This window comes from Argiope bruennichi, chromosome 8, assembly GCF_947563725.1.
Source record: "Argiope bruennichi chromosome 8, qqArgBrue1.1, whole genome shotgun sequence".
In the NCBI taxonomy this organism is placed as follows: domain Eukaryota; kingdom Metazoa; phylum Arthropoda; class Arachnida; order Araneae; family Araneidae; genus Argiope; species Argiope bruennichi.
In genome coordinates, this window is record NC_079158.1 from 63548751 (window position 1) to 63575116 (window position 26366).

The 26366-nt window shown below is 29.6% G+C and overlaps 1 protein-coding gene and 7 non-coding genes across 8 annotated transcripts; 4 read left to right on the plus strand and 4 right to left on the minus strand.

Moving 5' to 3' along the window:
* Positions 1 to 4773: 4773 nt before the first annotated feature.
* Positions 4774 to 4863, minus strand: Trnam-cau (transfer RNA methionine (anticodon CAU)). The gene is given in 2 exon segments: positions 4774 to 4809; positions 4827 to 4863. It is a non-coding gene; the product is annotated as a tRNA-Met (tRNA).
* A 2623-nt stretch (positions 4864 to 7486) lies between these two features.
* On the plus strand, positions 7487 to 7558 carry Trnad-guc (transfer RNA aspartic acid (anticodon GUC)). The gene has a single exon. It is a non-coding gene; the product is annotated as a tRNA-Asp (tRNA).
* Positions 7559 to 11200: 3642 nt separating this feature from the next.
* Positions 11201 to 15611, plus strand: LOC129981761 (uncharacterized). Its single transcript, XM_056092748.1, has one exon. The coding sequence runs from the start codon at positions 11555 to 11557 to the stop codon at positions 14957 to 14959; it is 3405 nt and encodes a 1134-aa protein (XP_055948723.1). The 5' UTR covers positions 11201 to 11554; the 3' UTR covers positions 14960 to 15611.
* Positions 15612 to 21155: 5544 nt separating this feature from the next.
* Trnad-guc (transfer RNA aspartic acid (anticodon GUC)) lies at positions 21156 to 21227 on the minus strand. The gene has a single exon. It is a non-coding gene; the product is annotated as a tRNA-Asp (tRNA).
* A 328-nt stretch (positions 21228 to 21555) lies between these two features.
* Positions 21556 to 21627, minus strand: Trnad-guc (transfer RNA aspartic acid (anticodon GUC)). Its single transcript has one exon. It is a non-coding gene; the product is annotated as a tRNA-Asp (tRNA).
* A 315-nt stretch (positions 21628 to 21942) lies between these two features.
* Positions 21943 to 22014, minus strand: Trnad-guc (transfer RNA aspartic acid (anticodon GUC)). The gene has a single exon. It is a non-coding gene; the product is annotated as a tRNA-Asp (tRNA).
* Positions 22015 to 22750: 736 nt separating this feature from the next.
* Trnam-cau (transfer RNA methionine (anticodon CAU)) lies at positions 22751 to 22840 on the plus strand. Its single transcript is given in 2 exon segments — positions 22751 to 22787; positions 22805 to 22840. It is a non-coding gene; the product is annotated as a tRNA-Met (tRNA).
* Positions 22841 to 25148: 2308 nt separating this feature from the next.
* Positions 25149 to 25220, plus strand: Trnaw-cca (transfer RNA tryptophan (anticodon CCA)). Its single transcript has one exon. It is a non-coding gene; the product is annotated as a tRNA-Trp (tRNA).
* Positions 25221 to 26366: the final 1146 nt, after the last annotated feature.

The following is a 26366-nucleotide window of genomic DNA, read 5'->3' on the forward strand; positions in this document are numbered from 1 at the left end:
AAAAAAAATTAAGTAAGCAATGATTGATTTAGTTTAAAATTGCAGTATGCATTTCCAAATTTTGAAATTCATTTATATCGAAATGACTATGTATTAATTTTTTTCAATCAATTGATGAAATACTGAGTTAAATCCGATGTCAGATTTTTAAATAAGATGAGTAAAAAAGGCTGAAGTCAAAAATCGATCAGTATCAAGAATATTTTACTGAATATGGTATTCCGAATGACTGTATAAAATGTAGGTTTCCTAATTTTTTCAGAAGAGCATTTATTAATTTAAACAAAATTAAATAATTAAATATTATTATTTATGACATTAAGATTATTTTCTTAACTGAAAAATCTCACTATTTCGAATAGTTTAGAAATTAGTCATTATATCATGATTAGAATGAATGCCCTGTGCATAAAATCTTTCACACAAATGGTAATTGAAAAAAAAAATCATTGATTAAAATTCTAAAGTGAAAAGAAATGACCTTGCAAAGTAAGACTGAAAAGCATAGCTTGAATGTTTTTTTAGAAAATGCAGTTCAATACAAATACAAAAATTAAAATCAACATGCATAACCTCTGCCAACATATCAATGTTAATATCTCCCGATATATCACCAATTAAATGCATTATTCAAAACAGTTACAAGATTAACATGATTTTTAAATTTTAAGACTTTTATTTACATTTCAAACTAATCGTGAAACACTCGCTACAGCTCCATGTTTTGATTTATTTGTATTTCAATAAAGAGTTTTCTTTTTAAAGACCAGTGTTGGTAAAGTAATTAACCATCAATTAAATTACAAGAATATTAAAGATTAGCCGCCGTTGGCGGGCTGTAGATTCGCCGGGAATAATCATTGTTGAAAATTGTAAGTAAGTGTTTTGTGTAATTTGATCTTAACAGTTTCTTTATCAAAATATTTTTAAACTTCGAATTTTTATAAATATATGACTCATATTATTACTATAAAAGTCCTACATTGTTCTGTTCATTATGAGAAGCATTTTTCTAATGTTCTGTTCATGTCTTTGTTTTCAATATATTACAGAAAAAAATTAGAGATTAATACAGAGATTAAATACAGAGATTAAAAATGCATGCACTCTAAACATTTTCACAATTTTGATTCTGACGCTAAATCTTAATTGTAAGCAGAACAAAATTTCAAAAATGTTAATAAATGTATGCCTTTTACTAAAATTTATCAACATGAAAAAATAGGTCAAATCTTCATATCTGATAATCAACAATAGAAAAAGAATCCAGGATGAAATATTAGCAGCAGCAATGAAAAAGATTTGAGATTCATTTCAACACTAAAATATACAATTCAAAACACTCTAGAAATATTTTCTTAAAAATTTGATTAAAAGTAGAGAAATTATTCAGCACAAAAATTGGTATCATTGATAAGTAAATTTTTGTAAATTTTTTGATGATGTAAAAATATTTTTTATGTTGTAATATTTTCGAAAATTACTGTTAAAAAATTCTAAACTTCGCCTAATTTTTAATTAATTAAAATTTTGTTTAAAATTTCAAAAAAAAAAAAAACTGGCTTCTAGGCGCACATTTCCATCGTTCAAAGTACATATGCGTAAAATTTTGCAACTACATATAGGTCAAATGATTTGGCCTTGAGAATCCAACGCGCAGGACAAACACGCACACATTAATTGTTTATTATTAGTAAAGATAAGTTTGTGTGTGTTGGCGCTAAGCAGAATAGACAGTTAGAATTAAAGGTACCATATTTGGCACAGATATATTTTGTAAAACGAAAAGTGCATCTCGAAGCGATTTTCTTTGAAACTTTGATTATATTTTAATTAAAATTAATCGTTAAAAATTAAATGTGATTTAGATGCTTTTCACCATACCTTCCGAAATCCTAACAGGACAAAAATTATTTTTACATCATCTTAAAATTCAAAAAATAATCTTTTCAGTGACCCATTTTAATTGCAATTCAAATTTCTTTCCTATTTTTAGTAAATTAAAAATATTTGAAACGTGTCGAACAACAACATATGTCATTATTATAAAGAAACTCAAATCGTTTGCATTATTACTACAAATATTTTCATCTGGATTTTTTTTTTTTTCCATTGCTGAGGATGAAGGTATGAAGGCTTAGTTAGTTTTCCATAAAGAGTAAATTTATGTTTAAAGTGTACTTTTAATATATTTATTGAAATTTTAATGTGCTTACAACTAAAGTTCAGCTTCACAAATATGTAAATAATGAAGAAAATTTGTTGAAATGCATTCATTTTTAAAGATGCGAAGTTTATTTGTTCCTCTTTGCTGTAACATAGTTGGATATATAAAAATATATTCTTTTTCTAATCATTTGAAAATACTCGTTTTATTGCAGTAAATTGAATTTTGCATTGAAAACGAATAAATTTTTATTGAATAATCTTTTGAAAGATTGCATAAATTATGAATATTTTTTTGTAATACTTCATTTCAATATTTGTTATTTAAAACTCATTAATCAGAATAGATTAATTAAATTACTCAGAATAGATTAGAATACAATTAAATTATTTAGAAAAATGCAATTAAATTAATTAAAAATACAATTTAATTACTTAGAAAAATGCAATTAAATTAATTACAAATACAATTTAATTCTTAGAAAAATTCAATTAAATTAATTAAAAATACAATTTAATTACTTAGAACTTCAATGATGAAAGATTCTATTTTCTGTACTCATATATTTAAAAACAACGTATTTGGTTTCAGCAAAAAAAGTTTTTGTATTAGTTGAATTATTTGCGTTTTAAATTTAAAGTCAAACTTTAGGGGAGATGACAGAAAATTGGAGAAATGCATTGCACAATGGTTCAAGGATGGCATAATATAATGCATATAGATAGTATAAGGATTCTCAAATAATATGAGCTTATAACTTTCAAAATTTGCAACTTAAAAATATTTTAGAAAGCATTAAAAATATTAATAAAGGTATTAAAACTAAGTTACATAAAATATTTAATTGAAAATTTTAGCAATCTTAATCCCAGACAACAGCTGATTGCCAAAGACGGCTCTTATGGAATAAAAATTAATCAAATCGTGCAAAAAAAAAGCAAAACTCAGCTTCTATATCCCTGGAATTTCAAATATTCGATACTTAAATGCCTGGCTATATGAAACGATGAAAAAAAACTATATATATATATATATATATATATATATATATAAACTCAAGATTATCCAGGATTTGAGCATCCATATTCTGAGACAAGGATGATATGAACTTTTGCACTATTAGCAAAGATATAATTAATGGTTCTAAATATTGTAATATAAAAGGAGTTATATAAAATAGAATAAAATTCGATTTACATATAAAATTTTCTTAGTTAGAATATTTTTTATATGCATTAGAATCATTTGCAGTTATTTAAATGGAAAAATTATATATTGAGCAGCTTTCTCAATATCCTCATCTTGAAATGACATTACAACAAGTAAGTAAAGTATCGAAATAATGCAATTCACCAGAAAATGTTTGTGTGGTATACAATATCTGATTTTTAATTCATCGGATTGTTCTTGAGATATTTTAATGGATAATAAAAAATTCTATTCTCTTTTTGAAGATCTCATTCCAGGCAATTCCGGGCTTTTTGGACTCAAATTTTGTTGTCAACTGTTATTTTAAATAGAGTGGAGCCTCCTTTAACGATCATAATTCGCTCTCAAATCGTACTCGTAATGTAAAGCAATTTTTACCACAGAAATTCATGTAAAATAAGATAATACATTCCATTAAAAAAATTCTCAAGCATACGTATAATATAATTTCCTATTTATAATACATGTTTTTTATAAGCAAATTGTCTAAAGATAGTTGTCTTTGGCAGCTTCGAAATTTAGCGAAAATGAGACTAAGCATTATCGTTTACTGAATTTGTAGCGCGCATAGCTACTATCTTATCAGTGTGATGCTTCTCAACGTACGATGCAATAATTTCCGATGTTTTCAGCACCTCCCTTATTTCACTGGCTGTTGCTTTGTTGCCTCTTTTTTACTCTGCTGATCAAATTTTCTCTGCAGCTTTTTGATGTAATACAGAATGCAGTTCCATAAGCTGTTCGGTAGCTCTGATTGTTATCCCACTGCTTATCGATGTCTTGCTATCCTCTTCTTGCCCTATAATCTTGGCCATAGACAAAAGGAGTCGCATTCGACAACGCTGTCGCTAAAGGAAATTTCTTCCTTGTAGTTATAAGGGCTCTTTCAAACAAGTAGTCAACGCAAATTGATACAGTAATTCCAGTATGTAAGTATCACGATGTCTCCGTGCCACTCGTTCTGCGAAACATTGCTCGTTAAACAAGTCACTTTTTTTTTTACATTTTTACGTTATGCTAGGTGTTTGTTAAGCGAAGTTGACTGTATACGTTAGGGGTCACAAATAATTATATTCGGTCCAGAATATATTTCAAAGAAAAGTATTTAAGAATTCTTGTTCCATTTAAATAATAATGAAATTAAGTACTAAGACGATTAATTTAACAATTGATCATTGGGCGTGAAATAATAAAGGCTAGTCTTCCTTTTCTTATGGAGTGGTTGTTTTGAAGAGTTAGGGGACACTGACTCAAAGAAATTAGGAAATCTGTCCTAAACCAACTCTTGTACTTTCAACATGCGAAATTAATATAACCCATATAAACTAAAAAAAGAGTAAAATAAATAAACAAAATAAAAAATAAATAAGTAAAATAAGATGAAAGCAAAATAAACCTGCCCCGGGTGAGGATCGAACTCACGACCTTCAGATTCCTCTTTGGAGGGGATTATGAGACTGACGCGCTGCCTACTGCGCTACCGAGGCTCGTTCACTAGGGCTGTTTAGTAGCATCAAGTAATTCCTTCTCTGTGTAAATGATTTGCGATTATGTAACACCATACTCTTACATTTTACACTGATGGATTCCAAAATTCAGTTCGCGCAGACGGATTGGGCATGTATTTTGCATGTACGAAATAATTCCCTTTATTGGCTTCGTCATTTACAATGACATATTAATTTAGAATTAACTTTGAGAGACTTCTAAAGTAGTTTTATTTAGAGTTGAAAACATTTTCAACGTCTATTAAGTGGTTTAAACGGTTCATCTGATAAATTATATCTTGACTCATAACGAATAAAATTTTGTATCAAGTTTAATAGCTAATTAATATGCATAATATAAATTTCTGCTCATTTTTCAATGATTAATATACTGAATTTTGAATAAATGAAAGTAGATTATAATGATTGAACATGCACACGCACATCGAACACAAAAAGCACTATAAAAAGGTAAAAAGATTTAGAAGAAGTGTAAAACTCATACGAAACAACCCAACTTTGGTTTAAAATCTAGAAGAAAAAAAAAAATTAAAATGAAACAAGCTCATTTTTAATCATTATATTTGGATATCAATAAATACTTTTAAAATGTTTAACATTCTGTTATATACGTATTTTATTTGCAAAGAAAAAAAAGTTCTTCATACTACTTCTACTTGTAAACAGTAGCAAAGCAAATCAAAATAATATTTATATCATACGAAACAACCCAACCAAATGATATTCCTTGGAAATTTTCAAGTGTAACGTCCTAAAGTATAATAAATTTCTGAAAACTTTTCGGTACCCTCAATGTACCTCTTTAGGAATTCTATAATTCTAATTATCTATTTTACGAAAAAAATAAAAATTATGGAAAATGTCGTAAATTTGGAAAATAATAGTGGAAAAGCTCAGGGTGGGATTCAATCCTGTAGAAGCTTTTCTGCAATGTAGAACTGCCTCCTCTTTCCTCACTCAGGGTTAAAAATCTCTTATTATGTACACAATTTAATTTAGTCCTGATTAAGTAGTTTTTAAACATCAAATGTTTTGATAAACGTAAATGACAAAAATTTTAAATTGCAAGTGACGTTCAGGAAAGTTGATTCTAGTGTCTCGCATATAATTCTTTTTTTAAAGTAATTTTTAAAGAATTATATACAAAACATTATTTATTACAATTTCTGCACTTTAATACAGATTAATTTAACATAACTGCTGAATTGTGAGTAATTTGAAAATGTAGGCCCTCTGAGAATATTATTGTGAAATTTGAGCCATATTTTAATTTAAATTCAATAACTTCGACTACATGATCTTTATAAATAAAGGCACAAATTTAAACTGCTTTGGAAATAAACCAATAAAATTCTCGTCCCCCCCCCCCGTCTAAAGGCAGGGGGCCCTAGGCAATTGCTTATTTTGAAGCCCTGGGAATAAGATCAATGATTTTCTGCTTCCAAGTAAGAGATATTTAACTGCAAATGTTAATGATATATCATAATATAAATGCATATATATGTATTAAACTTGATCATACTTGCTGTTGATTGAATAGTATTAACATTATTCTGCACTTTACGTTTGTTTAAAGTTAATTTCGGGAACAAAAAAAGAATTTTTCTTATGTTAGATGTCTTTTCTATTTAATTTCTGAGCCTTACTCAGTAACATTCAACATATTTGAATACATTTGATCTCCCTTTACTTCGGATAGGTAAAGAGCTCAAAGTTACTGCTGATATTTTAGCTTTCTTCCCTTCCTCGTCATTGCGCCTCTAAGAATAGCAACAAAATTTCTTTCGTAAATCGCAAACGTAAGCCGTGTCCTCGGTAGTATAGTGGTGAGTATCCCCGCCTGTCACGCGGGAGACCGGGGTTCGATTCCCCGCCGGGGAGGTCATTTTTTTGCTTTTTACTTATAAAGCATAATATTAATAAAAGAAGAATTAATATTAAGTAAATAATAACTTGTAAAACAGATTAATAAAGTCTGATAAACTTTCTTCATGGAAATGAAACGATAGCGATTTTACTCATTTCTAAAATATCGCACAAAATACACCTCCGAAAACAATATTGTATTATGCTATTCTTTAGTTATCATAAGTAAATGTTATCTCATGAAAACTCATTCAGTAACGAGCAAGACAATTTCCTAGATGACAGCAAAAACAAATCTAATTTGAGTTGAGAATGCTAAGCATCGGCCGTGTCCTCGGTAGTATAGTGGTGAGTATCCCCGCCTGTCACGCGGGAGACCGGGGTTCGATTCCCCGCCGGGGAGAGTACTTTTTTTCTTTTTACTTGTATAACGTAGTATTTATTATTAAAGGAAGAATTAATAGTAAGTAATCAATAATTTGTAATACAGATTAATGAAATTGAGTAAGCCTGATAATTTTCTCAACGAAAATGAAAACGATTGCGATTTCATATACGAAGAAGTCATTTCGAAAATATCGCTTAAAATACACCTGTGAAAACAGTGCTACATTATATTATTCTTTAGATATTATAAATATTTCAGAAAAACCCACTCCGCAACGAGACAGACAATTTCCTTGACGATAGCAAAAACAGATCTATTTTGAGTTGCGAATGATTATTATCTTTCGTGTCCTCGGTAGTATAGTGGTGAGTATCCCCGCCTGTCACGCGGGAGACCGGGGTTCGATTCCCCGCCGGGGAGAGCACTTTTTTCTTATCCATTTCTTCTGAATTATCAGCTTTAATTGATACTAACGGCCTTTGGCTACCAGCTCGCTCACTCAGATTATCAACTTTTGTGCTATTAATATAGAAAGCATTTTTAGAAAATGTTAGTTTATTTCATATGATTTTGAAAAAAGAATTTAATTTTATCAATTCTGCAACAGATTATTGAGTACACAAATTAAGAGGGCATATACGGTGAAATAAAAGCGGAAGTGAAAATCCTATTTCGGAATGAATGCTTAAAAAGGCAAATTTTTTATCTTAATTCCAATACTGGCAAAAGCCCGTGCTTGAATAATTTGATGGATAAATTTGTGTTTCATAAACGTTAAAAGCATCATAACGTTGTAAATTAAACATGAAGAATTTATTAAAAGTAAAGAAAAACTGTATAGAAAAAAAATCGATATTATTAAAGAGATAAATTTTTTGAGTTTTAATATAATGTAAAAACCTTTTTCTGAAATCAATAGTTTTGGATGATGTGATTATTTATTTCCATAGATTAGGTCATAACGAGTATCTATCTAGTAATGTTTAAGAATATTTTCACACTCGATTAAACTATTTATTTATTGCATATTTCTTGATTTCTTTTACACTTTGAATTGAATAAAGTCTTTGACATTGCGAGCAGCATTTCCAATATAATAATTGTATTCAGTTAGCTAAGTGTTGAATTAAGTGTATCTGTAAAAAAGCTAAATAATGTAATTTGAAGTGTTCGTATATCGGCATGTTTACATTTGACTGTTGCCATTCCATAATAAATAAAAAGAGCGATTTCTGTGTCACGTACGTTAGCGTTTTATATATATATAGATATTACCTTGATGTTAATGGGAAGATGATTATCTTTAGGTTGAAGATTAAATACCTAAAGTATGAAATTGGTCGTCTATTTTCACGAAATGAAAATGAATGATCATGCATATTGTTAAAATGAAAGAATGTTGTAATTTACTTTGTTAATATGTTATATATCTTTTAATTTTGTATCAATTCCTACAACCATTTCCTGTAATTTTCTTATTATGTCTTATACTCTCTATTCATCAGATTCTTTTATTAATTAATTATATACATTAAAAACTATTAATTACATTAAATTAATAGCATTAAAAGCTATTTTTAAGACGGTTGATAAAAAATAATTTTTTTTTCTTCTTAATTCTTAAGTAATTCGGGAGAAAATTAGTTAAGTGTGCGAGGAAATGTAGCTGTGCAATGGTGCTTGCATCTGTTGAGCCTTTTTTTCTTTCCTTCTTTTTCTCCTCCTTTCTTTCTGTTTAAATTAAGCAAATTGCCACCAAAAATATCAAAATGTAGAAAAAATATATAACAGTAATTTATTAGTTTAATTTGTAAGATTGGTTACTCAAAACATGCTTTTAAATTTGCACTCGGGTATTTCACCGAATTTGATAACTTAAATAAAAAGCTATTAATCTGAGAGGAAAAATTTAGGTCAAAAAGTTGCAGATACTATAAAGATCTATAAAATGAACTGTCGAATGGCACTATAGCCTTAGCTAGATTAAAAATAATTTTAAAAATGCAAGTTTGTTGATTTTTTTTTAACGCAAGATTTTTGGAGCTCTGCTTAAATACGTAGTATCTAGAAATAACTGGTAAAAATCACAGTTCTCATTTTATCATTTCTCATATGTATCATTTTTTGAAAAATTCTGACTTGGCTGAAAAAAAAAGTCGGAAGTTGTCATTAAAAAATGTCTATAAGCACTTACTTTTATCAACAAAAATACGCAAATCGGAAGGGGGGGACACCTCTATTTTAAAAGTGTTGTTCTACGACTTCCAATGATGTCATAAAATAAATCAGCAATAGTGATCTCCCAAAACTCAAGGCCGCGGTGGCCTGGTGGTAAGGTCTCGGCTTGTGAGCCGTAGGGTTTCAGGTTCGAGACCCGATTCCACCGAAGAACCATCGTGTAAGGGGGTCTGTTGCACGTAAAATCTATCATGCAAAACGTCCTCCCGCTGATGTAGTGTAGTGTGGAGAGGGGTGTGCCAGCTCAGGTGTCGTCCTCGTCATCTGACCGCGGTTCAAAATGACGAGGTCCGTTCCAAAATAGCCCTAGTGTCGTTTTACAACGGAACGTTAATATAACTAAACTAAACTCCCCAAAAATTTTTCGCATGCTCTGTGATAAAGTTGTTATCACCCTCCCCACCCCCGCATAAATGGGGGACATTGGGCAAGGCCGTAGCGATTATCAGAGCTCGTGCATGAGGTTGCGCACTTCGGTTAACTGGTTAATGTTTTATTAAATGCATACAATTATTAAATGCAATAGGCTTTTTAGCAAGCCTATAAACGTGCGGTCTTTAGAATTTTTTTTAGAGTAATCGCAAGATGCGGTTAATAAATAAGTATAAAAAATAAATCAAATACGGATTTGGGCACCTTTTCCTGACAAAATAAAACCCAAAAATGAGATTGAAAACTATAAGATTAGATTGCAAACCAAATTTCCTTAATTTAAGCAATTGCGTTTACGTACAAGTGATTTTACAGATTAACAGACGGTCAACTCTTCGACAAACGCAGTTCAAAATTTGACAGGAATCTACATTTTAAATGCCAAAACTGTAAACTAAATATTAACCTGAGGTATTACATTTTTGAATTATCGAATTTACATGCATATAAAAGTGCACGTCGACAGATAGTTAAGCCCCCTGACGGATTTGATTCGACATTTTAGATACGAAATCTGTGCTGTAAATTTTGTCCATTTAGCTCTTTTGGTTTTATATTTATCGTGTTCATTTGTATTTGGACAGACAGACTTTTGAATGGATTTCATTCAAAAACTGATAGAAATTTAGAAATGTGGTGTAAATATCATATATTAAATGTCATCCATTTAGCTCAAAAAAAAAATTTTTTTTTTTGATTTATCGTGCTTACAGACAAACAGACAAATATGCTTTTCGGACATACTCGAAAACCATAAATAAATAAAACCATAAATTTACAACCATAAATAAATAAAACCATAAATTTACAATTATAAATTAATAAATCATTTATAGAGTTTTGTATAAAAGAATAATCAGGAATAAGTAAAAACATTTTGCTATAGAAATTTTCCTTCCCGTGATTTTAAATTCATTATCTGATTTTCGTCAACGAAAAATTAGAGCACAGTTATTGGTATGAAAAACTATAGTCCAGCTGTATCAATTTAATAAGGCTTATGATTGTCTATTTAAAAAGCTCCTATTATCACACCATGCTAAAAGCTTTATTTACGTAAATATCTAGACTTTTTCTCTAAACTTATCTCAAAATCGCTAATAAGATAAAAAGCATTTTCCGAAGCTTGTAAATATTTACCCTTGGATGACAGAATCTTTTTAAAGCTTTAATAAAATTTAAGCGAGTGATTATCTCCAACGGAAACAATTAGCCAATAAAAAAACCATTTTAATATAGATTCTGACGCAAATCTAAAGCACAATCTTTTAATCGAACTATATCGCAACCCTTTGTAACATGTGGCTTTTTCCCTCAAGATATACTGACAGCTGTTAAGAGTAGAGGCAACAATGGAAGATAAACTGCTCTGGGTTCAGCAGTCGAATTTAATCAACATTTTATAGCACAAACCTTGCGATATTGCCAGTTGGGAAGTTCCTAGATGTTCGCTAAGATTCGTACTTTAAATTTGCAATACATATAAACAGTGATCTTCCACAAGCCGAAGGTTATTATTTCAACTTTGAAATTGTGTGCTTTTGGATACTTTGAGAATTTAAATTGCTTTAGATGCATTATAACGTCAACAGAAAATTTTAAACGAAGAGATTGATTCTCTTGAATTGAAAAGGAATAGATGGTTTCTAGACTATACTTTATTCTTGTATCAGTGCAATGTGTTTTGTTTGTATGTGATGAATTCAAATGAGATGTGCCGTTATCTGCTAAACAGATGTATGTGACATGAAGAAATCCGAAATGCATGCCATGATGGACATAGCGAAAAGATGTGTTATGTTTTGTTTCTTTTTCGGACATTTCATTTCTGGTGTTAACCATGAAGGTGAAAACACGATGTCGTTGCACAGATTACATCTTAATGATATTAATAATGTATCGGTTTTAAACATGCCGGCGTTTCTAAGAAATGCCACATCTGGTGATTCTTCAAAAATTGAGGGGAACAATTCCATACCATCTATGGATTCAGCACCGGGATCATTCTGTTCTCCTTATGATTCGTGTGTGTCTCGCTGTAACGAGCCACCCCGAGGATTGCCTTTCACCTGCAACTGCGATGCAGATTGTGATTTTTATTCTGATTGTTGCGTGGATATGAAAAAAGAATGTGGGAACGATACTGTGTCTTTCAGAGAATTTGATTCGAATGACGTATCTTTAATACCAAAAGTTACCTGTGAGTTATTGATTCCAAATTATCCTATCTTCATGGTGTCCGATTGCTCATCAAAGTGGAGGAATGCATCGTTTGAGAAACTTTGCGACACTAAAATAACCACGGAATGTATTTTTTCGAATTCGGCAACTAGGTCCTCTGATTTTGATGATGCGCATGTTAACTGTGAAAGCTTTGTTTACCATCAATGTGAAGAAGAGTTAAGACTAAAGTGTAACGAAACTGTTGAACCTCAATGCAGTCCACTTATTAAAAGGCATTGCACTAAAGTAACCTCTGCCAAGTGCCAAAGTTGTGCTAAAGAATTTTGGCCTGTATTTGACCAAAATCAGGTATTGTACAGAAATTCTTATTGTGCAATGTGCAATTTCGAAGACAATTATATTTTAGCTGAAAGCAAATCACTGGTAGAAGAAATGTATATTATTAAGGTCCGGAAACTTAGCTCTTTTGGCCTCGTAAACAAGATTAGCAGGAAATGCTTTTTATCCGTAACTGATTTTTGCCCAAATGACGACAATAAGTTGTTATCTTCTCTTTGTAAAAAAACTTTAGGCCCTGTACTTTCTACAAGCAGTCAGTCCCATGGTACCATTTATAAAAATGTCTATTGTGCTCTTTGTCGTAACGAATCTTTAAACGACATGAGATGTATGAAGTCGCCTCTTTTCTCTTCAAAAAATCCAATCGATCTCAACATGATGACTGGAATGATAAAACCACTTGTTATGGATTTTGTTACTGGAGTAACTTCTGACATTCAAGGTCTGAGGTTGGATGACATTCCTGCAGCTTTCTCGATGTTACTGAATTTCGGTTTGGATGGCCGAGAAAGAGTGTATATTTCCTCCGAAGGAGATAAAGCCATGAAAGAACACCAAAAGAGATGTGGTCCGGGACGTATTTGGGATCCATTCAGTTCAATATGTCGGAAACTACACTGCAGTACAGAATTTGTTTTGGTAGACTATCAGTGTGTTAGAAAAGACAGTAACAATGAAAAAAATGTGACTCAAAACGAAGAAATCAATATACCTGATGCTAGGGCAGAATTTGTACATCTGACACTTGTTGCAGAAATGGAATTGTTAGATTTATTGACTTTTTACGAGAGAAACATATCTGAGATTTGCGATTCACTTCGAGAATCATTTGCTAACTCTTTCAATATTAAAATTGATCGCATAAGAAATGTGAGTTTCAACATATCTTTGGGGAATTTCAAAAATCGAAATGAAACATTAGAGTTTCTAAAAGTCATGGATGAGCTCCATCCAATAAATTTTACCATAGATTTTGATTTATATGAAACTGATAACTTAACAAAGCCGGAACCTTCTGTGGATAGAATTGTATCAATAATGGCTTCTGCTCTTTCTGTAAATGGTTTTGACTTAGGTATCAATAACTATACCAGCAGAGTTTTTGAGATTCATCAAACAGTTGATTTTCTCAAGTCGTGGTGTAATCCTAAAGATGGCGGGGAAATGAAACGATACTGGAATTCTGAATTCAAGTTAATATTAAATGATAATGTAACTTCCCCAACTGGAGAGAGAATTAAAGGAATTTATATCAACAAAACAGGTAAATTTTATCCTAAAGGTCAGTTTGTGGCAGATATTTTGTATCAGGGTCATCAGTTTAAGCAAAATTTAATAAATGTAAGTGGATTGGCAGTAGTCTGCGACAGAAGAGTTCATTTGAATGAATCCTGCACTCGAGTTATCCTGGAAAAGGATGAATATTTTATAACAGAAAATGGCAGCTTAATTCTCAATGATAGCTTAAGAGAAAAAGTGATAGACGACTCTGCTTACGAACAGGCAGAGAATGACAGTATTGTTGTATGTCTTTTGTCTCCAGTGAAGAAAAAGATCGATGATATGTATTATTTGCAGATGGATATAGTGCAAGCCTATGTGAGTTTTGCTCTATCATGGATTTCTGTGTTCGCTATGATTGCTGTTTTGGTAACGTATTCTATTTTTTCTTCGCTTCGTAATCTCCCAGGATGCAATACAATGAATCTAACATTTTCCTTATTAGCTATGCAGATAACTTTTCTCCTGGGGCAACGCAATACAGTGACAGGAGATATTTGTAAGGGAGTGTCCATCCTGTTACATTACGAAATTCTTTGTTGTTTCATGTGGATGAATATTATGGCCTATGATTTATACAAGACATTCGGAAACAAAACAGTTTTAAATAACATACGTAGCAAGGGAAAATATTTGCTTAAGTATATGCTATACGCTTATGGCATTCCATTATTGATAGTCATTATTACTGCTTTATTGGATAGGTATTTAGAAGATTCTATCTTTTCACCACAGTACGGTAAGAATGATATATGTTGGATCACCAACACGTATGCTGCTGGAATGTATTTTGCCGCACCTCTGGCTGCCATCATGTGTGCTAACTTTACTCTCTATATCTTAACGATTTGCTCCATTAGAAATGTGAAACATGTTTTGTACCTAAGCAACCAAAAGATGAATCAGAGGGGAAAGAGTGATGTGCTTCTCTATTTCCGGATGGCTCTTGTTATTGGTCTCACATGGGCTTTTGCTTTTGCCGCGGCATACACAAAGCAAGACCGATTGACAGGGCAGATTCTAACCTACCTCTTCATCATTTCAAACACTTTGCAGGGTGTTTTCATTTTCGCTGTTTTTGTATGCAATCGCAGAGTTCATGAGCTCTATCGCGAAGCAATCCAGAAATTGTTTGCAAAAGCTTCTGATGGTCCTGGTGTTCTGAAGACATTTGGAAAGTTTGGAGGACTTATGAATGCTTTGCGCAGAACTGTTTCCACTGAGACCGTCGTGTCCACGGTTTCGAATTCTAGTGCCTGTTCCAATCGATCTGTTATGTCCACTGTTTCTAATGCCAGTACATCTTCCACTCATTCTGGATTAGAAACAATAAAGGAAGTGGAATGATACAAATGATGGTAAAATTATTCTTTAATCTTAGTTCGGAAGTGGGATGTTCGCATAAACCGATGAGCTTGAAATAAATTTAATTTTTGTAATATTATGTAATAATAATAATATATAATTTTATGTGAGAAAATATTTTAATGATTCCAATGAATTCTTACTTTGAATTTTTATTGGAGTTATCATATATATTGTATTGGAGTTATTACATGTATTGACATTGTGAATTTCATCACTGCATCATTTAAAATATGAGATGATATGTTGATAGGCATATATGTATGAGAACCGTTTATTACCTTAACTTAAATGAAATATTTATGCGTAGAAAAGAAATCCCTCATTATTTCATTTTAATCACATAAATTCATGTATATTGTCATCATTATTTTTACGTACTTTATATATAATCAATGTGAATTGATTGATGTAAATAATTATGAGTAATTTGTTTTCATCACTATTAACCGTTCTGTGAAAAAAATGTTTTTTTAGTTGATTCTTTTTTTTTAAATCTATAGTATTTAAATAAAAAATAATTTCCTATGTTTCCTACTGAAATGTTGATTCTTTAACTTTTATATTTTAATGTCATTTATGTAAATATTTTCAAATGAAGAAGTACAAATATTATTATGCATGTGTATTCATAAATGTATAAATGTTTAAGGTTAATGCGGTTTTTTATAATTATTTCGAGAAGTTTTAAGATGTTCTTAAAACAATTTGCAATCGATAGTTCTGATGGAAATATTAAGTAATGAAAAATTTATTTTTCTTTCTCATCATATTCTCAAAGTATTCTCAAAAGGCAAAATATTCTAAAAAGAATATTTCTTTTTGTTAAATAGAATATGAGTTCGTATTTATGAAAAAAAGCAAACTTTTATTCCTTCTGTACATCTTTTGTCACTGTAATTTTTTTTAAGTAACTCAAAAAATTTTCTTATTATTGCTAAATTTTTTGTTAATATCTATGTGCATGTGTTGCTACTATTATTACAGCTCATACAGAATTAGATTAGATCACATGTATTTTTTTTCAATGTATATACAGTGAATTTCTCACTTGATTTTATTTTATTGTGGACTTTATTCATGGTGTTAATGCAATTTATTCTGTTGTCCTTAAAACTCTTAAACATTAATTAGAATCTTTTATTTTATGTTTATAAAATAGCTTTCTCAATAAATAAAATAAAAGTAATAAAGAAAGTGAGTTTCTTGATTGTGTTTTGTTTTATTAGGTTTTTTTTTTTTTTTTGTATTATCAGTTTTGATTTAAAATTATTTTTACCATTTGCATGACTTTCAGATTATTTTTTATTTAAGACTTTTTTAAATCTATTGTTAATATAATGTTCATTGACCCAAGAAAAGTCTCCCCATGGATCACTATTGTTCCTCACATCACTGATTAAATATAAACTCATTTTTGAAATTTGTTAATTTATCTCAAAATGCAACTTAAAGAAACTCTTAGCAACTTAAAGAAAGTTGCTAAGGAATGAAAATGTTTTCACATAACATAGATATGCTATACAAGATATTCAATTTTGGTAACAATAAATGATAATCAAATATTATTATTCGATTGAATACAAGCAATATAAAAACTTTTTTAAAAATTACTTATAAACGGATTCTTTCTAAAATAAGTCAAACATTTCAACAATTTAATCATTTTGAAATAAGGAATATTTTAAGATCTGTACGGTTTACTGAAATAATCTTATAATAATTCTGAAACTAAGAAATTTGCATGATATAGCAATTTAAATATTAATTTCCATCATGAGAAAGCTTTATACAAAAGAAGTTTGAAATAAATTTTGTTTTAACTATTTGTCATCTAGTTTATGAGACATTAAATCTATATACCAGTTTGGTCTTTTAATGATATTGAAACTTGTTTAACAGAAGATTTAACCAGCTTGTCAAATAAATAAATACAAGAATATATGAAGCATTTTACAAAACCTTTCACTTTCTGAGTTAATAATCATAAAAGTGAGCGATCAGAAATTATTAAAAGACAAATTTACTGAAAACAGATTTCTGTTTACAAACATAAACAAATTCAAAATATTTTTTCCTATCTTTTTTTTTTCCTTCTTCTTTTTTTAAAGAAGCGTCATAGAAAACTATTTTAGTATTTCGCTTGTGAAAATCTTTGAAACCATGTAACTTTGCCTTATGCAGAAAAAATGTTAGTAATTCTTTTTCTAGCTAGAAAATATATTTCATCAAGATGGTGTTAACGATGAATAAAGTAAATTAGAGAGTTTTATTAATAAAAGACTTAGCCTAAATGGGGCCTGGGGTAAAAACTTCTTTGGAGAGGGGGCCCTCTGCTTCAATACTTTAGTAATGAAGAACCGAACTTTATGGAGGTATTTAAATTTTGTACCTCATTATAGAATATATAAGAAGAAAATTGACTAGAACCTAAAATATCTATAAAGCCCCCCACCCACCCAATGGTCAGACGAAATATCTTTCTGTCCATTTTATTGATTTTCTGATAATTTTTTTTTCAAAAAAAAGTTTATTAAAGAAGGAAACGTAAAATTAACTTTATATTCGGTTTGGGGGCCCTCTCTGATGTGCGGGTACCCACCCCGTATGCCCCCATTTTAGTTAGGCTCTGTTTAAACCTTTAATATGAAATACATTTTTAAAAAAATCCCTTTGTTACTTGATAAGACTGAAAAATGAATTTTATTAAATTAGGTTATTACAAATAACTGATCGTGCCAATTTAAAAAAATATATGCACTACGAAATAAAAGCAGAGTAATAAAATAAATAATGTTTCGAATTTATTGTCCAAATAAATCCATTCTTAAAATCTCGATTTTAACACAGGCAAAAGCACGAGTTTAAATATTCTGATAAATGAGTTGGATTTTTATCATAACAATAAAACAATGTTACAGATTGTGTATCAAAATTAAAAAAATAATAATAATAAAACTACAGATAACAACAGCTGTGCCAAAATGAAACATATACTATTAAAAGAGTAATTTTTAAAGTTTTAAGACAATGCAAAAATCACTTTTGTGTGATAATGTTTAGGAAGATATGAAAATCAATTTCAAAGTTGTAACGATTACTTATCTAGCGATGGCTAAACTTAATTCCGTGCTCAATTTAACGCCTATTTTCTTCATATAGATTTATTTTGCACCTTTTATCTGTATGAATAAAGGCATCGGCAATATCTGTATGAATAAAATCGGCTTTTATCTGTATGAATAAAGGCATGATATGGAAAACCTTCCTTTTTTTTGAATAATTTCATTCTAATAATATTTTAAATTACATTAATTACCTAAATGAGTAGTTGGATTAAATGCAGCTGTGAAAATATTCAGTAAAGCTGAAAATCAGAAACATTCGTACAACATGTAACATGACTTGTTACATGTGTGAATATGTGCATTTGTCACATATGTATAAATATGTCACACACATGTGCAAGTGTACACATGTGTATGTGGTCTCCCTGAAACATTCTGCGAGAATTTCTAATAAATTTGCCATGTTAGAGAACGCCTTACATAAGCATTGGCGTACAATAGGTACGAAATATTAACTTTTGGCGTGAATTTAGCATTTTTACTGAATTTATTGTATCATCCTTGGCGAGTAATAGGCGATTAAAGCCTGGCGTGCAATAATAGTACCCAAAAATTGAATTTGGGCTTTGGACATGTTTCTCTCAACCGATTGAAACAAAAATTCGACAAAAAAAACTATACTTGTAGTCATAAAATCCATATCAAATTTGATGTATTTAAGTCATCGCGATTTTTTGAATTATCGTGTTTATATGTTTCTGAAAATACAGACTGATAGACGGTTAACCTCTTGTTGGATTTGCCTCAAAATTTGACAGTTGTCTACAATATAGATGTTAAATTTGTGCATCGAATTTTATCAATCCAGCTCTTTTCGCTTTGTACTTATCGTGTTAATTTTTATTCGATCAGCTGGACTTTCTTTGAACAGATTTTACTTAACATTTGATAAAAATTTGATGTAAGATTGTATACCAAATTTCAACAGACTTGTTCAAAGAATTCTTTTAGTTGTCTTTGTCACAAATAGACAGAGAGTGACAGACGGTCATTTCCAAAAAAAAAAAAAAAAAATGTGTTTTTCGAACTCAGGGAAACCCAAATTGTGGGGATTCTTCAAAATCTCATAATGTGAAAAAGCAATTTTTTGACGATTGTTATACTTTCTCTATTCTTCATATGCGAAAAAGTAAAATTGTTGCTTAAAAATAATATTAAACAACCTGAGGTTGAAAGGAGTTATTTGTTCGGTTAATAATTTTCAAGCAGACATTTCTGGAATTTTTTAAAAAAAAGTGGTTTTATTTAACTTTTCACTTTTATTTTCTTCAAAATATGTTTCAAGATAATTCATTTAGTTTGAACCCTGTGCGAAAGATGTATGAGATGCAACTTTCAGCATCTTAACCTACAGTTTAAGGGTTGAGGTAACTCAAATTTACATAATGTGTAACAAAGCTACTAAAAGTAGGTGAATAACGCAGTAAATGTTTTTATATTTCTTAGAGCTGTAACTATAAATCTATAAAATTAAATAATTATTGTTATTGTGGATATATATACAATATTACATAAACAAACAATATTAACGATAATACACTAAAACAACAAACAATATTACATAAAATATTGTTTGTTGTTTTAGTGTTAGAAACTAAACTCTACTCAAATGTTTATACTTCAAATACATATAAAAATATTTAAATAATTTAAAATTGAACGGGATCGTATTCCGTACTATTGAATTGAGCATCATAGTTACACCACGTAGCTTTTCTCATTCTATCAACTTAAATTTTTACATTGATAGAAACAATTTCTGAATGAATTGTCATGTAATAATGTAGTTAAAAAGATAAGAACGTTGTTAAATATATTTTATAACAAAACCAAAAATTTTTAATGCATTGGAATTGTGTATTTAATGGTTTAAATAAACGAGAAGGATGGAATGAATAGAAGCATATTTGCCTTATAATTGAAATTAAGTAGTAACGGTATATTTCCTTTTTTTAAAGCACATTATAGAATGAAAAAAGAATTAATATTGAAAAATTTCTGAAATTCCTTAAAATTTTTTGAATATAATTCAATGATAATCATGTTAATTAAATAAATACATAAAAATTACCATGTTAAACTAATAAACCCATAATGTATTTTCCCTAAATAACGTCTATAAAACCTAATTTTTGTGTTAAAAATTTGAATAATAAATTATTGGTATCGTCAGAGATTATGCATCACACAATTTACAAAAAACTGTCAGATTGAAACATTATAAAAGCGAAAATGTGTAATCCGCCTTGAAGTTAATGTGTTGTGAAAGTATTTTGAAGCATAATTGTAAAACTGGTAAAAACACATAAGAATGAACAATTTAATGAAACGGCAAAATTGGCTTAAATTCCAACAATAAAAAGCATTGTGTTAAATTGCGTTCAAAATTAATGTGGGAAAATTTAATAAAAATTACCGAATTAAATTCTACAGAAATAATATTAGAATCTCTGAAGAGTTTTTTTTTTTTTTTTTTTTTTCGAATTTTATGAAGTAAAACGATTATTGTGCAAAAATATGCTCTAAAAATGAGGAGAAACGTTAATATTTCGCTTAATTTCTAATTTATACAAAAAATAATTAATTGTTTTTAAAAAATCCTTTTATTATAAGCTGCTAATATCCAAGAAATAATTCCGACCAAATTTAGTTACTTTGATTCCAACAACTTATTCCGTAGAGTGTTGTTGCATTCGGTTTGCGCAATTTTTGAGTCACGCGGTTTACAGAAAACATGCTGCCGTTAAAACACTATTACGTTACAATTACATCAGATTCTTTCTGATGCAAAATTGTAGAGAGAAGTGATTAATGAATATAAACGCTTGATACTGGGCAACAGATTTAGGAAAAACTGCTAAACAGAATTAGAAATCAAATCGGATTGCAAGAACATTTTTTTCTTGTGAGTGTAGAAATATTCAATTATTAAGAAATTTCAACTTATAAAAGTTTGTTTTTTGCAGTGATAATTTAATTCTAAACTGAAAATTAATATTATGCTATACAAGCAAAAAGAAAAAGAAAAAGAAGTTTAAAAAAAAAATACCCTCCCCGGCGGGGAATCGAACCCCGGTCTCCCGCGTGACAGGCGGGGATACTCACCACTATACTACCGAGGACACGGCAGATATTTATCATTCTCAACTCAAATTAGATCTATTTTTGTTATCAGGAAATTGTCTTTCTCGTTGCGGAGTAGGCGTTTCTGAAATACTTATAATATCTAAAGAATAGTATAATGCAGCACTGTTTTCACAGGTGTATATTAAGCGATATTTTCGAAATGCATTCTACGTATATAAAATCGCAATCGTTTTCATTTTCGTTGAGAAAATTATCATGCTTACTCAATCTCATTAATCTGTATTACAAATTATTGTTTACTTAATATTAATTCTTCCTTTAATAATAAATACTACGTTATACAAGTAAAAATAAAAAAGTACCCTCCCCGGCGGGGAATCGAACCCCGGTCTCCCGCGTGACAGGCGGGGATACTCACCACTATACTACCGAGGACACGGCAGATACTTAGCATTCTCAACTCAAATTAGATTTGTTTTTGCTATCATCCAGGAAATTGTCTTTCTCGTTACTGAATGAGTTTTCATGAGATAACATTTACTTATGATAACTCAAGAATAGCATAATGCAATATTGTTTTCGGAGGTGTATTTTGTGCGATATTTTAGAAATGAGTAAAATCGCTATCGTTTCATTTCCATGAAGAAAGTTTATCAGACTTTATTAATTTGTTTTACAAGTTATTATTTACTTAATATTAATTCTTCTTTTATTAATAATATGCTTTATAAGTAAAAAGCAAAAAATGACCTCCCCGGCGGGGAATCGAACCCCGGTCTCCCGCGTGACAGGCGGGGATACTCACCACTATACTACCGAGGACACACTTTGCAACTGAGGTTTTAAAAGAAATGAACTGTGTTCTATTTAGTGGCTTATCTTATTCCCAATTTTATTAATCTGTTTTAAAAGTTATTGTTCACTTAACATTAATTCTTCCTTTATTGATATGAAAATCATTGTATAAAGAATACTATTGTATTCTCTAAATCTAATTACTATTGTAAATCTTTTCCTAGTATCATTGTATTTAGTTTCCCTAAATCTAATTGCTATTGTAGATCTTTTCCTAGTATCATTGTATTTAGTTTCCCTAAATCTAATTACTATTGTAAATCTTTTCCTAATATCATTGTATTTAGTTTCCTTAAATCTAATTACTATTGTAGATCTTTTCCTAGTATCATTGTATTTAGTTTCCCTAAATCTAATTATTATTGTAAATCGTTTCTTAGTATCATTGTATTTAGTTTACCTAAATCTAACAAGTTATTTGAATTGGTCGAAATTAAATTTGAAGAGTACTTTTACCGGTTTATGCTGTATGATAATTCGAGCTTTGTTTGTGATACAATTGATCAAATAATTATTGTTTTTCTGCTGCTGAGCACTTTATTTGCTAAAATATATATTTTTTTAAAAGAATTTTCAGCGGCTTAAGAAGCGATTATTATAATCTCAGTGAAGACACAAAATAATTTTGAAATATAGGTTTTAATAAGTCAGTCTATCAGAGCAAATGATTTAAACAGACTAACTTAAGATGAATCCAGCACGAGCCTCGGTAGCGCAGTAGGCAGTGCGTCAGTCTCATAATCCCCACAAAAGAGAAATCTGAAGGTCGTGAGTTCGATCCTCACCCGGGGCAGGCTTATTTTTGTATCTCCCGCTTTCGCTCCAAATTATAGAATTTTCGATAAGAGGTACAAAAAAGTTTTATTTTTGTTTAAAAAAATATTGAAGAGGATGTCTACACAGTTAACTATTTTAATAATATTACGCCTATCACCTACTGTGATCATAACAGGGATTTCAGTATATATAATACTTTAAGATTTGAAAAAACCCTATTTCAAATCTTTGAACAAAACGTGAAGTTAATTATATCAATTTTATTACTGAAATAATAGCTTTTGAGAATTCGTATTTATACTATAAATATAGTTCTATACTACTGCGCTTTTTGAAAAATAATTCTTACAGTTTTCGATGATAATAAATTATCAGTTTTCAATGAGCAACGGCTTTCTTCAAAATGCTGCATTAGTGATTTTTTTATATTTCTAGCATTCTTAATATTGATATTTCCCAATTCGAAGTTGTAAGAGAAAAGCTGTTGGAAGAGGTAGGCTGAAACTGAATTTCTAAACGACAGAATCTGATATTTTTTTTTAAAGAGAGTTAATAGCATGTTGTCAAAATTACAGTGCAAAATAATAATAGTGCAGAAAGTAAATGCAGAGGCGCTGATCATTATTAATTGTTTAAAAAATGGAAATGATGCTTGAAGTGTGGTTTTATTTTATTTATTTTTATTTAATATTATTATTTCCCCCTTTCTTATATATTTGGTTTTAAAAAGCGACAAAAACAGCCTAATTCGATGTAGAAAATTCATTTCCTAACACAGAATGAAATTTTTGCTTTAAATTCAATTTAGCCTTTTGAGGAAATGACTCCTAAGTGTGAAAGGAAAATTCAACTTAATATAAGAAATAGGAAAAGGGATGAAAAATAAAAACTCGGCAAAAGAAAAATGAAATTTCGATTAGTACGGTACCGACAATTTTGAAAAAAACATGGTTATAATATAAATTTAACCATGATTTTTCAAATGTTGAAAAATCAACTCCTTTGATACTTTAATTCTTTTAAATGCTCTTTAATCCTAAAAAAGTAACTATGTATGTATCGTTGTTGTTAGTAAGAAAATTATGAAAAATTTACAATATAAATTTCTTTATATTGAATATCATGAGCATCGAAATTTCTGTTTATCTTCTTTGACCTCTGATTTCAATATGTAGATTGTTTACATCGAAAATGGGCACTATATTTCTGTTCTGCACTAGAAACTGTTTAGTAGGAAAGTAATCAATAGGCTTTTGTTTCACTTGAAATTGTTTCTTTTCCAAAATTAATCTTTCTATTTGTATTAAATCGATATTATTCATATGTTCAGATACTATAATTTTTTTTTTCATTTTTTTTTCAATACAATGTCAAGTAAAATTTCAAATGTACAAATAAATGAATTTAGAGATGGTCTCATATTAGTCACATTATGATCATCATTATTCTATCGTCAAATAAAATCTATCATTATACAGATTTTCATAATGGCTCCAAAACAAATAGATTATTTATTTTACTCTCTATTGTGCTTTAGATCTATGATTACAGCTTTGGATGTCAATACATTTTCCATTGGTTAGATAAAAATTATGCCATTTCAATAGTTCGTAGATGCTATATGCGATGAGAAGAAAACACCGGCTACATCGTAAAGGAATTCGACGCATCAGTTTGTTTTAAGCTTGAAGTGTCATTTTATATCATTTTTGATAAACAATAAAATAAAGTGTATTTAAACTGAATGAAATTGTTCCAAATTCATTCTTTCGATTGCAAAATTAGTTGAATTAGTTTCCTTCATATGGAAGAAAAATTGAAAAAGAATTCAAAGAAAAAGTGAATGGAAGTTTGTTTTCAGTTTTTTATTCGAGAACAATATTAAACAAGAAAAGGAAAAAAAGAAAATGACTTATTTAGTGGCTGGATGTGTCGAAATTTTAAATGATCATTATCGGCCGCAAAACACCTTTCATCATTCTCACATGATGACGTTTGCGAAATTCGTTATTTCTCTTATCTGAATCAAAACATGTAGTTGTTGATGAATGAAATTTATCTACTTTTTTTTTCCGAAATCAATAATTTTGATATTATATTATAAATCGATATTATACCGTAAAATTAATTTAAATGGAAGAATGTGAGCTGAATCGCTTTATTGCAAAGATTAATAAAAATTTTTTACTAATTCAAACGATGCAAATTGCTTAATTAAACCAATGCAAGGTTTCTTTCTTGCTATCTTTTTTTATTTTTATTTTATTTTTTTCCCCTCCCTTTTCTCCTGTATTATCTGAAACTTCGAACAACAAATACCCGTGGACTCGGTGGCGCAACGGTAGCGCGTCTGACTCCAGATCAGAAGGTTGCGTGTTCAAATCACGTCCGGGTCAGAGTTTTTTATTCTTTTTACAAGTTACAGGAAAATTTTCGATGATTCATTTTGTGTGACAAATAGAGCATTGAAAATCATTATTATGTAGAGTTTATTCTATAAATGAAAGCTAAAATTTCCGAAAGTCTATGAATTCTAAAAATGTCTTGAGCATGTTTGAAATTGATGATTATTAGATAAATACAGGAATATTTTTATAAATTTTTTAAATAATGTTTATTATTACATTAAATGAAGCCTACATCTTAAAATAAGGGTGGGCATTAAATCGATCGATATCGACCGGTGGACCACCAAGACATTTTGAGGTGATCGTCTTTACTAAGACCTAAAACGCTCATACTAAAAGAAACATATTTATTTTAAATTGTATATTCACTGTATCTCTTGAGGAAAGCGAAGTTTTTCTCCTTCAAAAAGGCATAATTTTAAAAGCACGTAATTTAGAACCTAAGAATAACTTTTGGAATCTAATGGGTGAAGTAAAGTATCCATATTTTAAAAAAGTTGCATATCATTTAACATCGTTCTTTGACTGTACCTACCTGTGTGGATCTACATTTTCAACGATGAGTATTGTTAAGACAACATATCTTTCCCATCTCTCAGACGACTACTTAGAATTCAGTGAGAGATTAGCAGTTTGTAATTATATCCCGAGATATTCAAGATTGGCTGACAGTATGCAGACTAAGTCTTCTACTAATTATAACTACGAGAATTATCTTTAGATGAAAATGATATTCATTATTTTTTTAATGTATTTTGAATTATTTGATATAAAATGCATCATCTGATATTATTATAATCGTGGCTGTTATTATTAAGTTTGTATCTTGCTATTATTATTATGCTTGTAGTTATGTAGGTAAGCACATATTCCGTATTTATCATTAAGTTATAAAAAATATTGCAGAATTTTTTTTAGCTCACCACCCCTACGCCACTGGATGGACCGCAACATCTTGAAAAAAATCGAAGTAGCCCGTACCCTGGAAAAGTATGCCCACTCCTGTCTTACAATATTACTTTATGTCTCAAATAAATTTTAAAATACTTACTAAAAATCGTAGAAGTATATTTTTGAATAAACATAGAATTCGAATGACATTGTAGTCTCCTATACTTAAATGTAACTACGAAT

Excerpts from the sequence above, each read along its gene's own strand:
- LOC129981761 (XM_056092748.1), top strand. The coding sequence starts at position 11,555 with ATGAAGAAATCCGAAATGCATGCCATGATGGACATAGCGAAAAGATGT.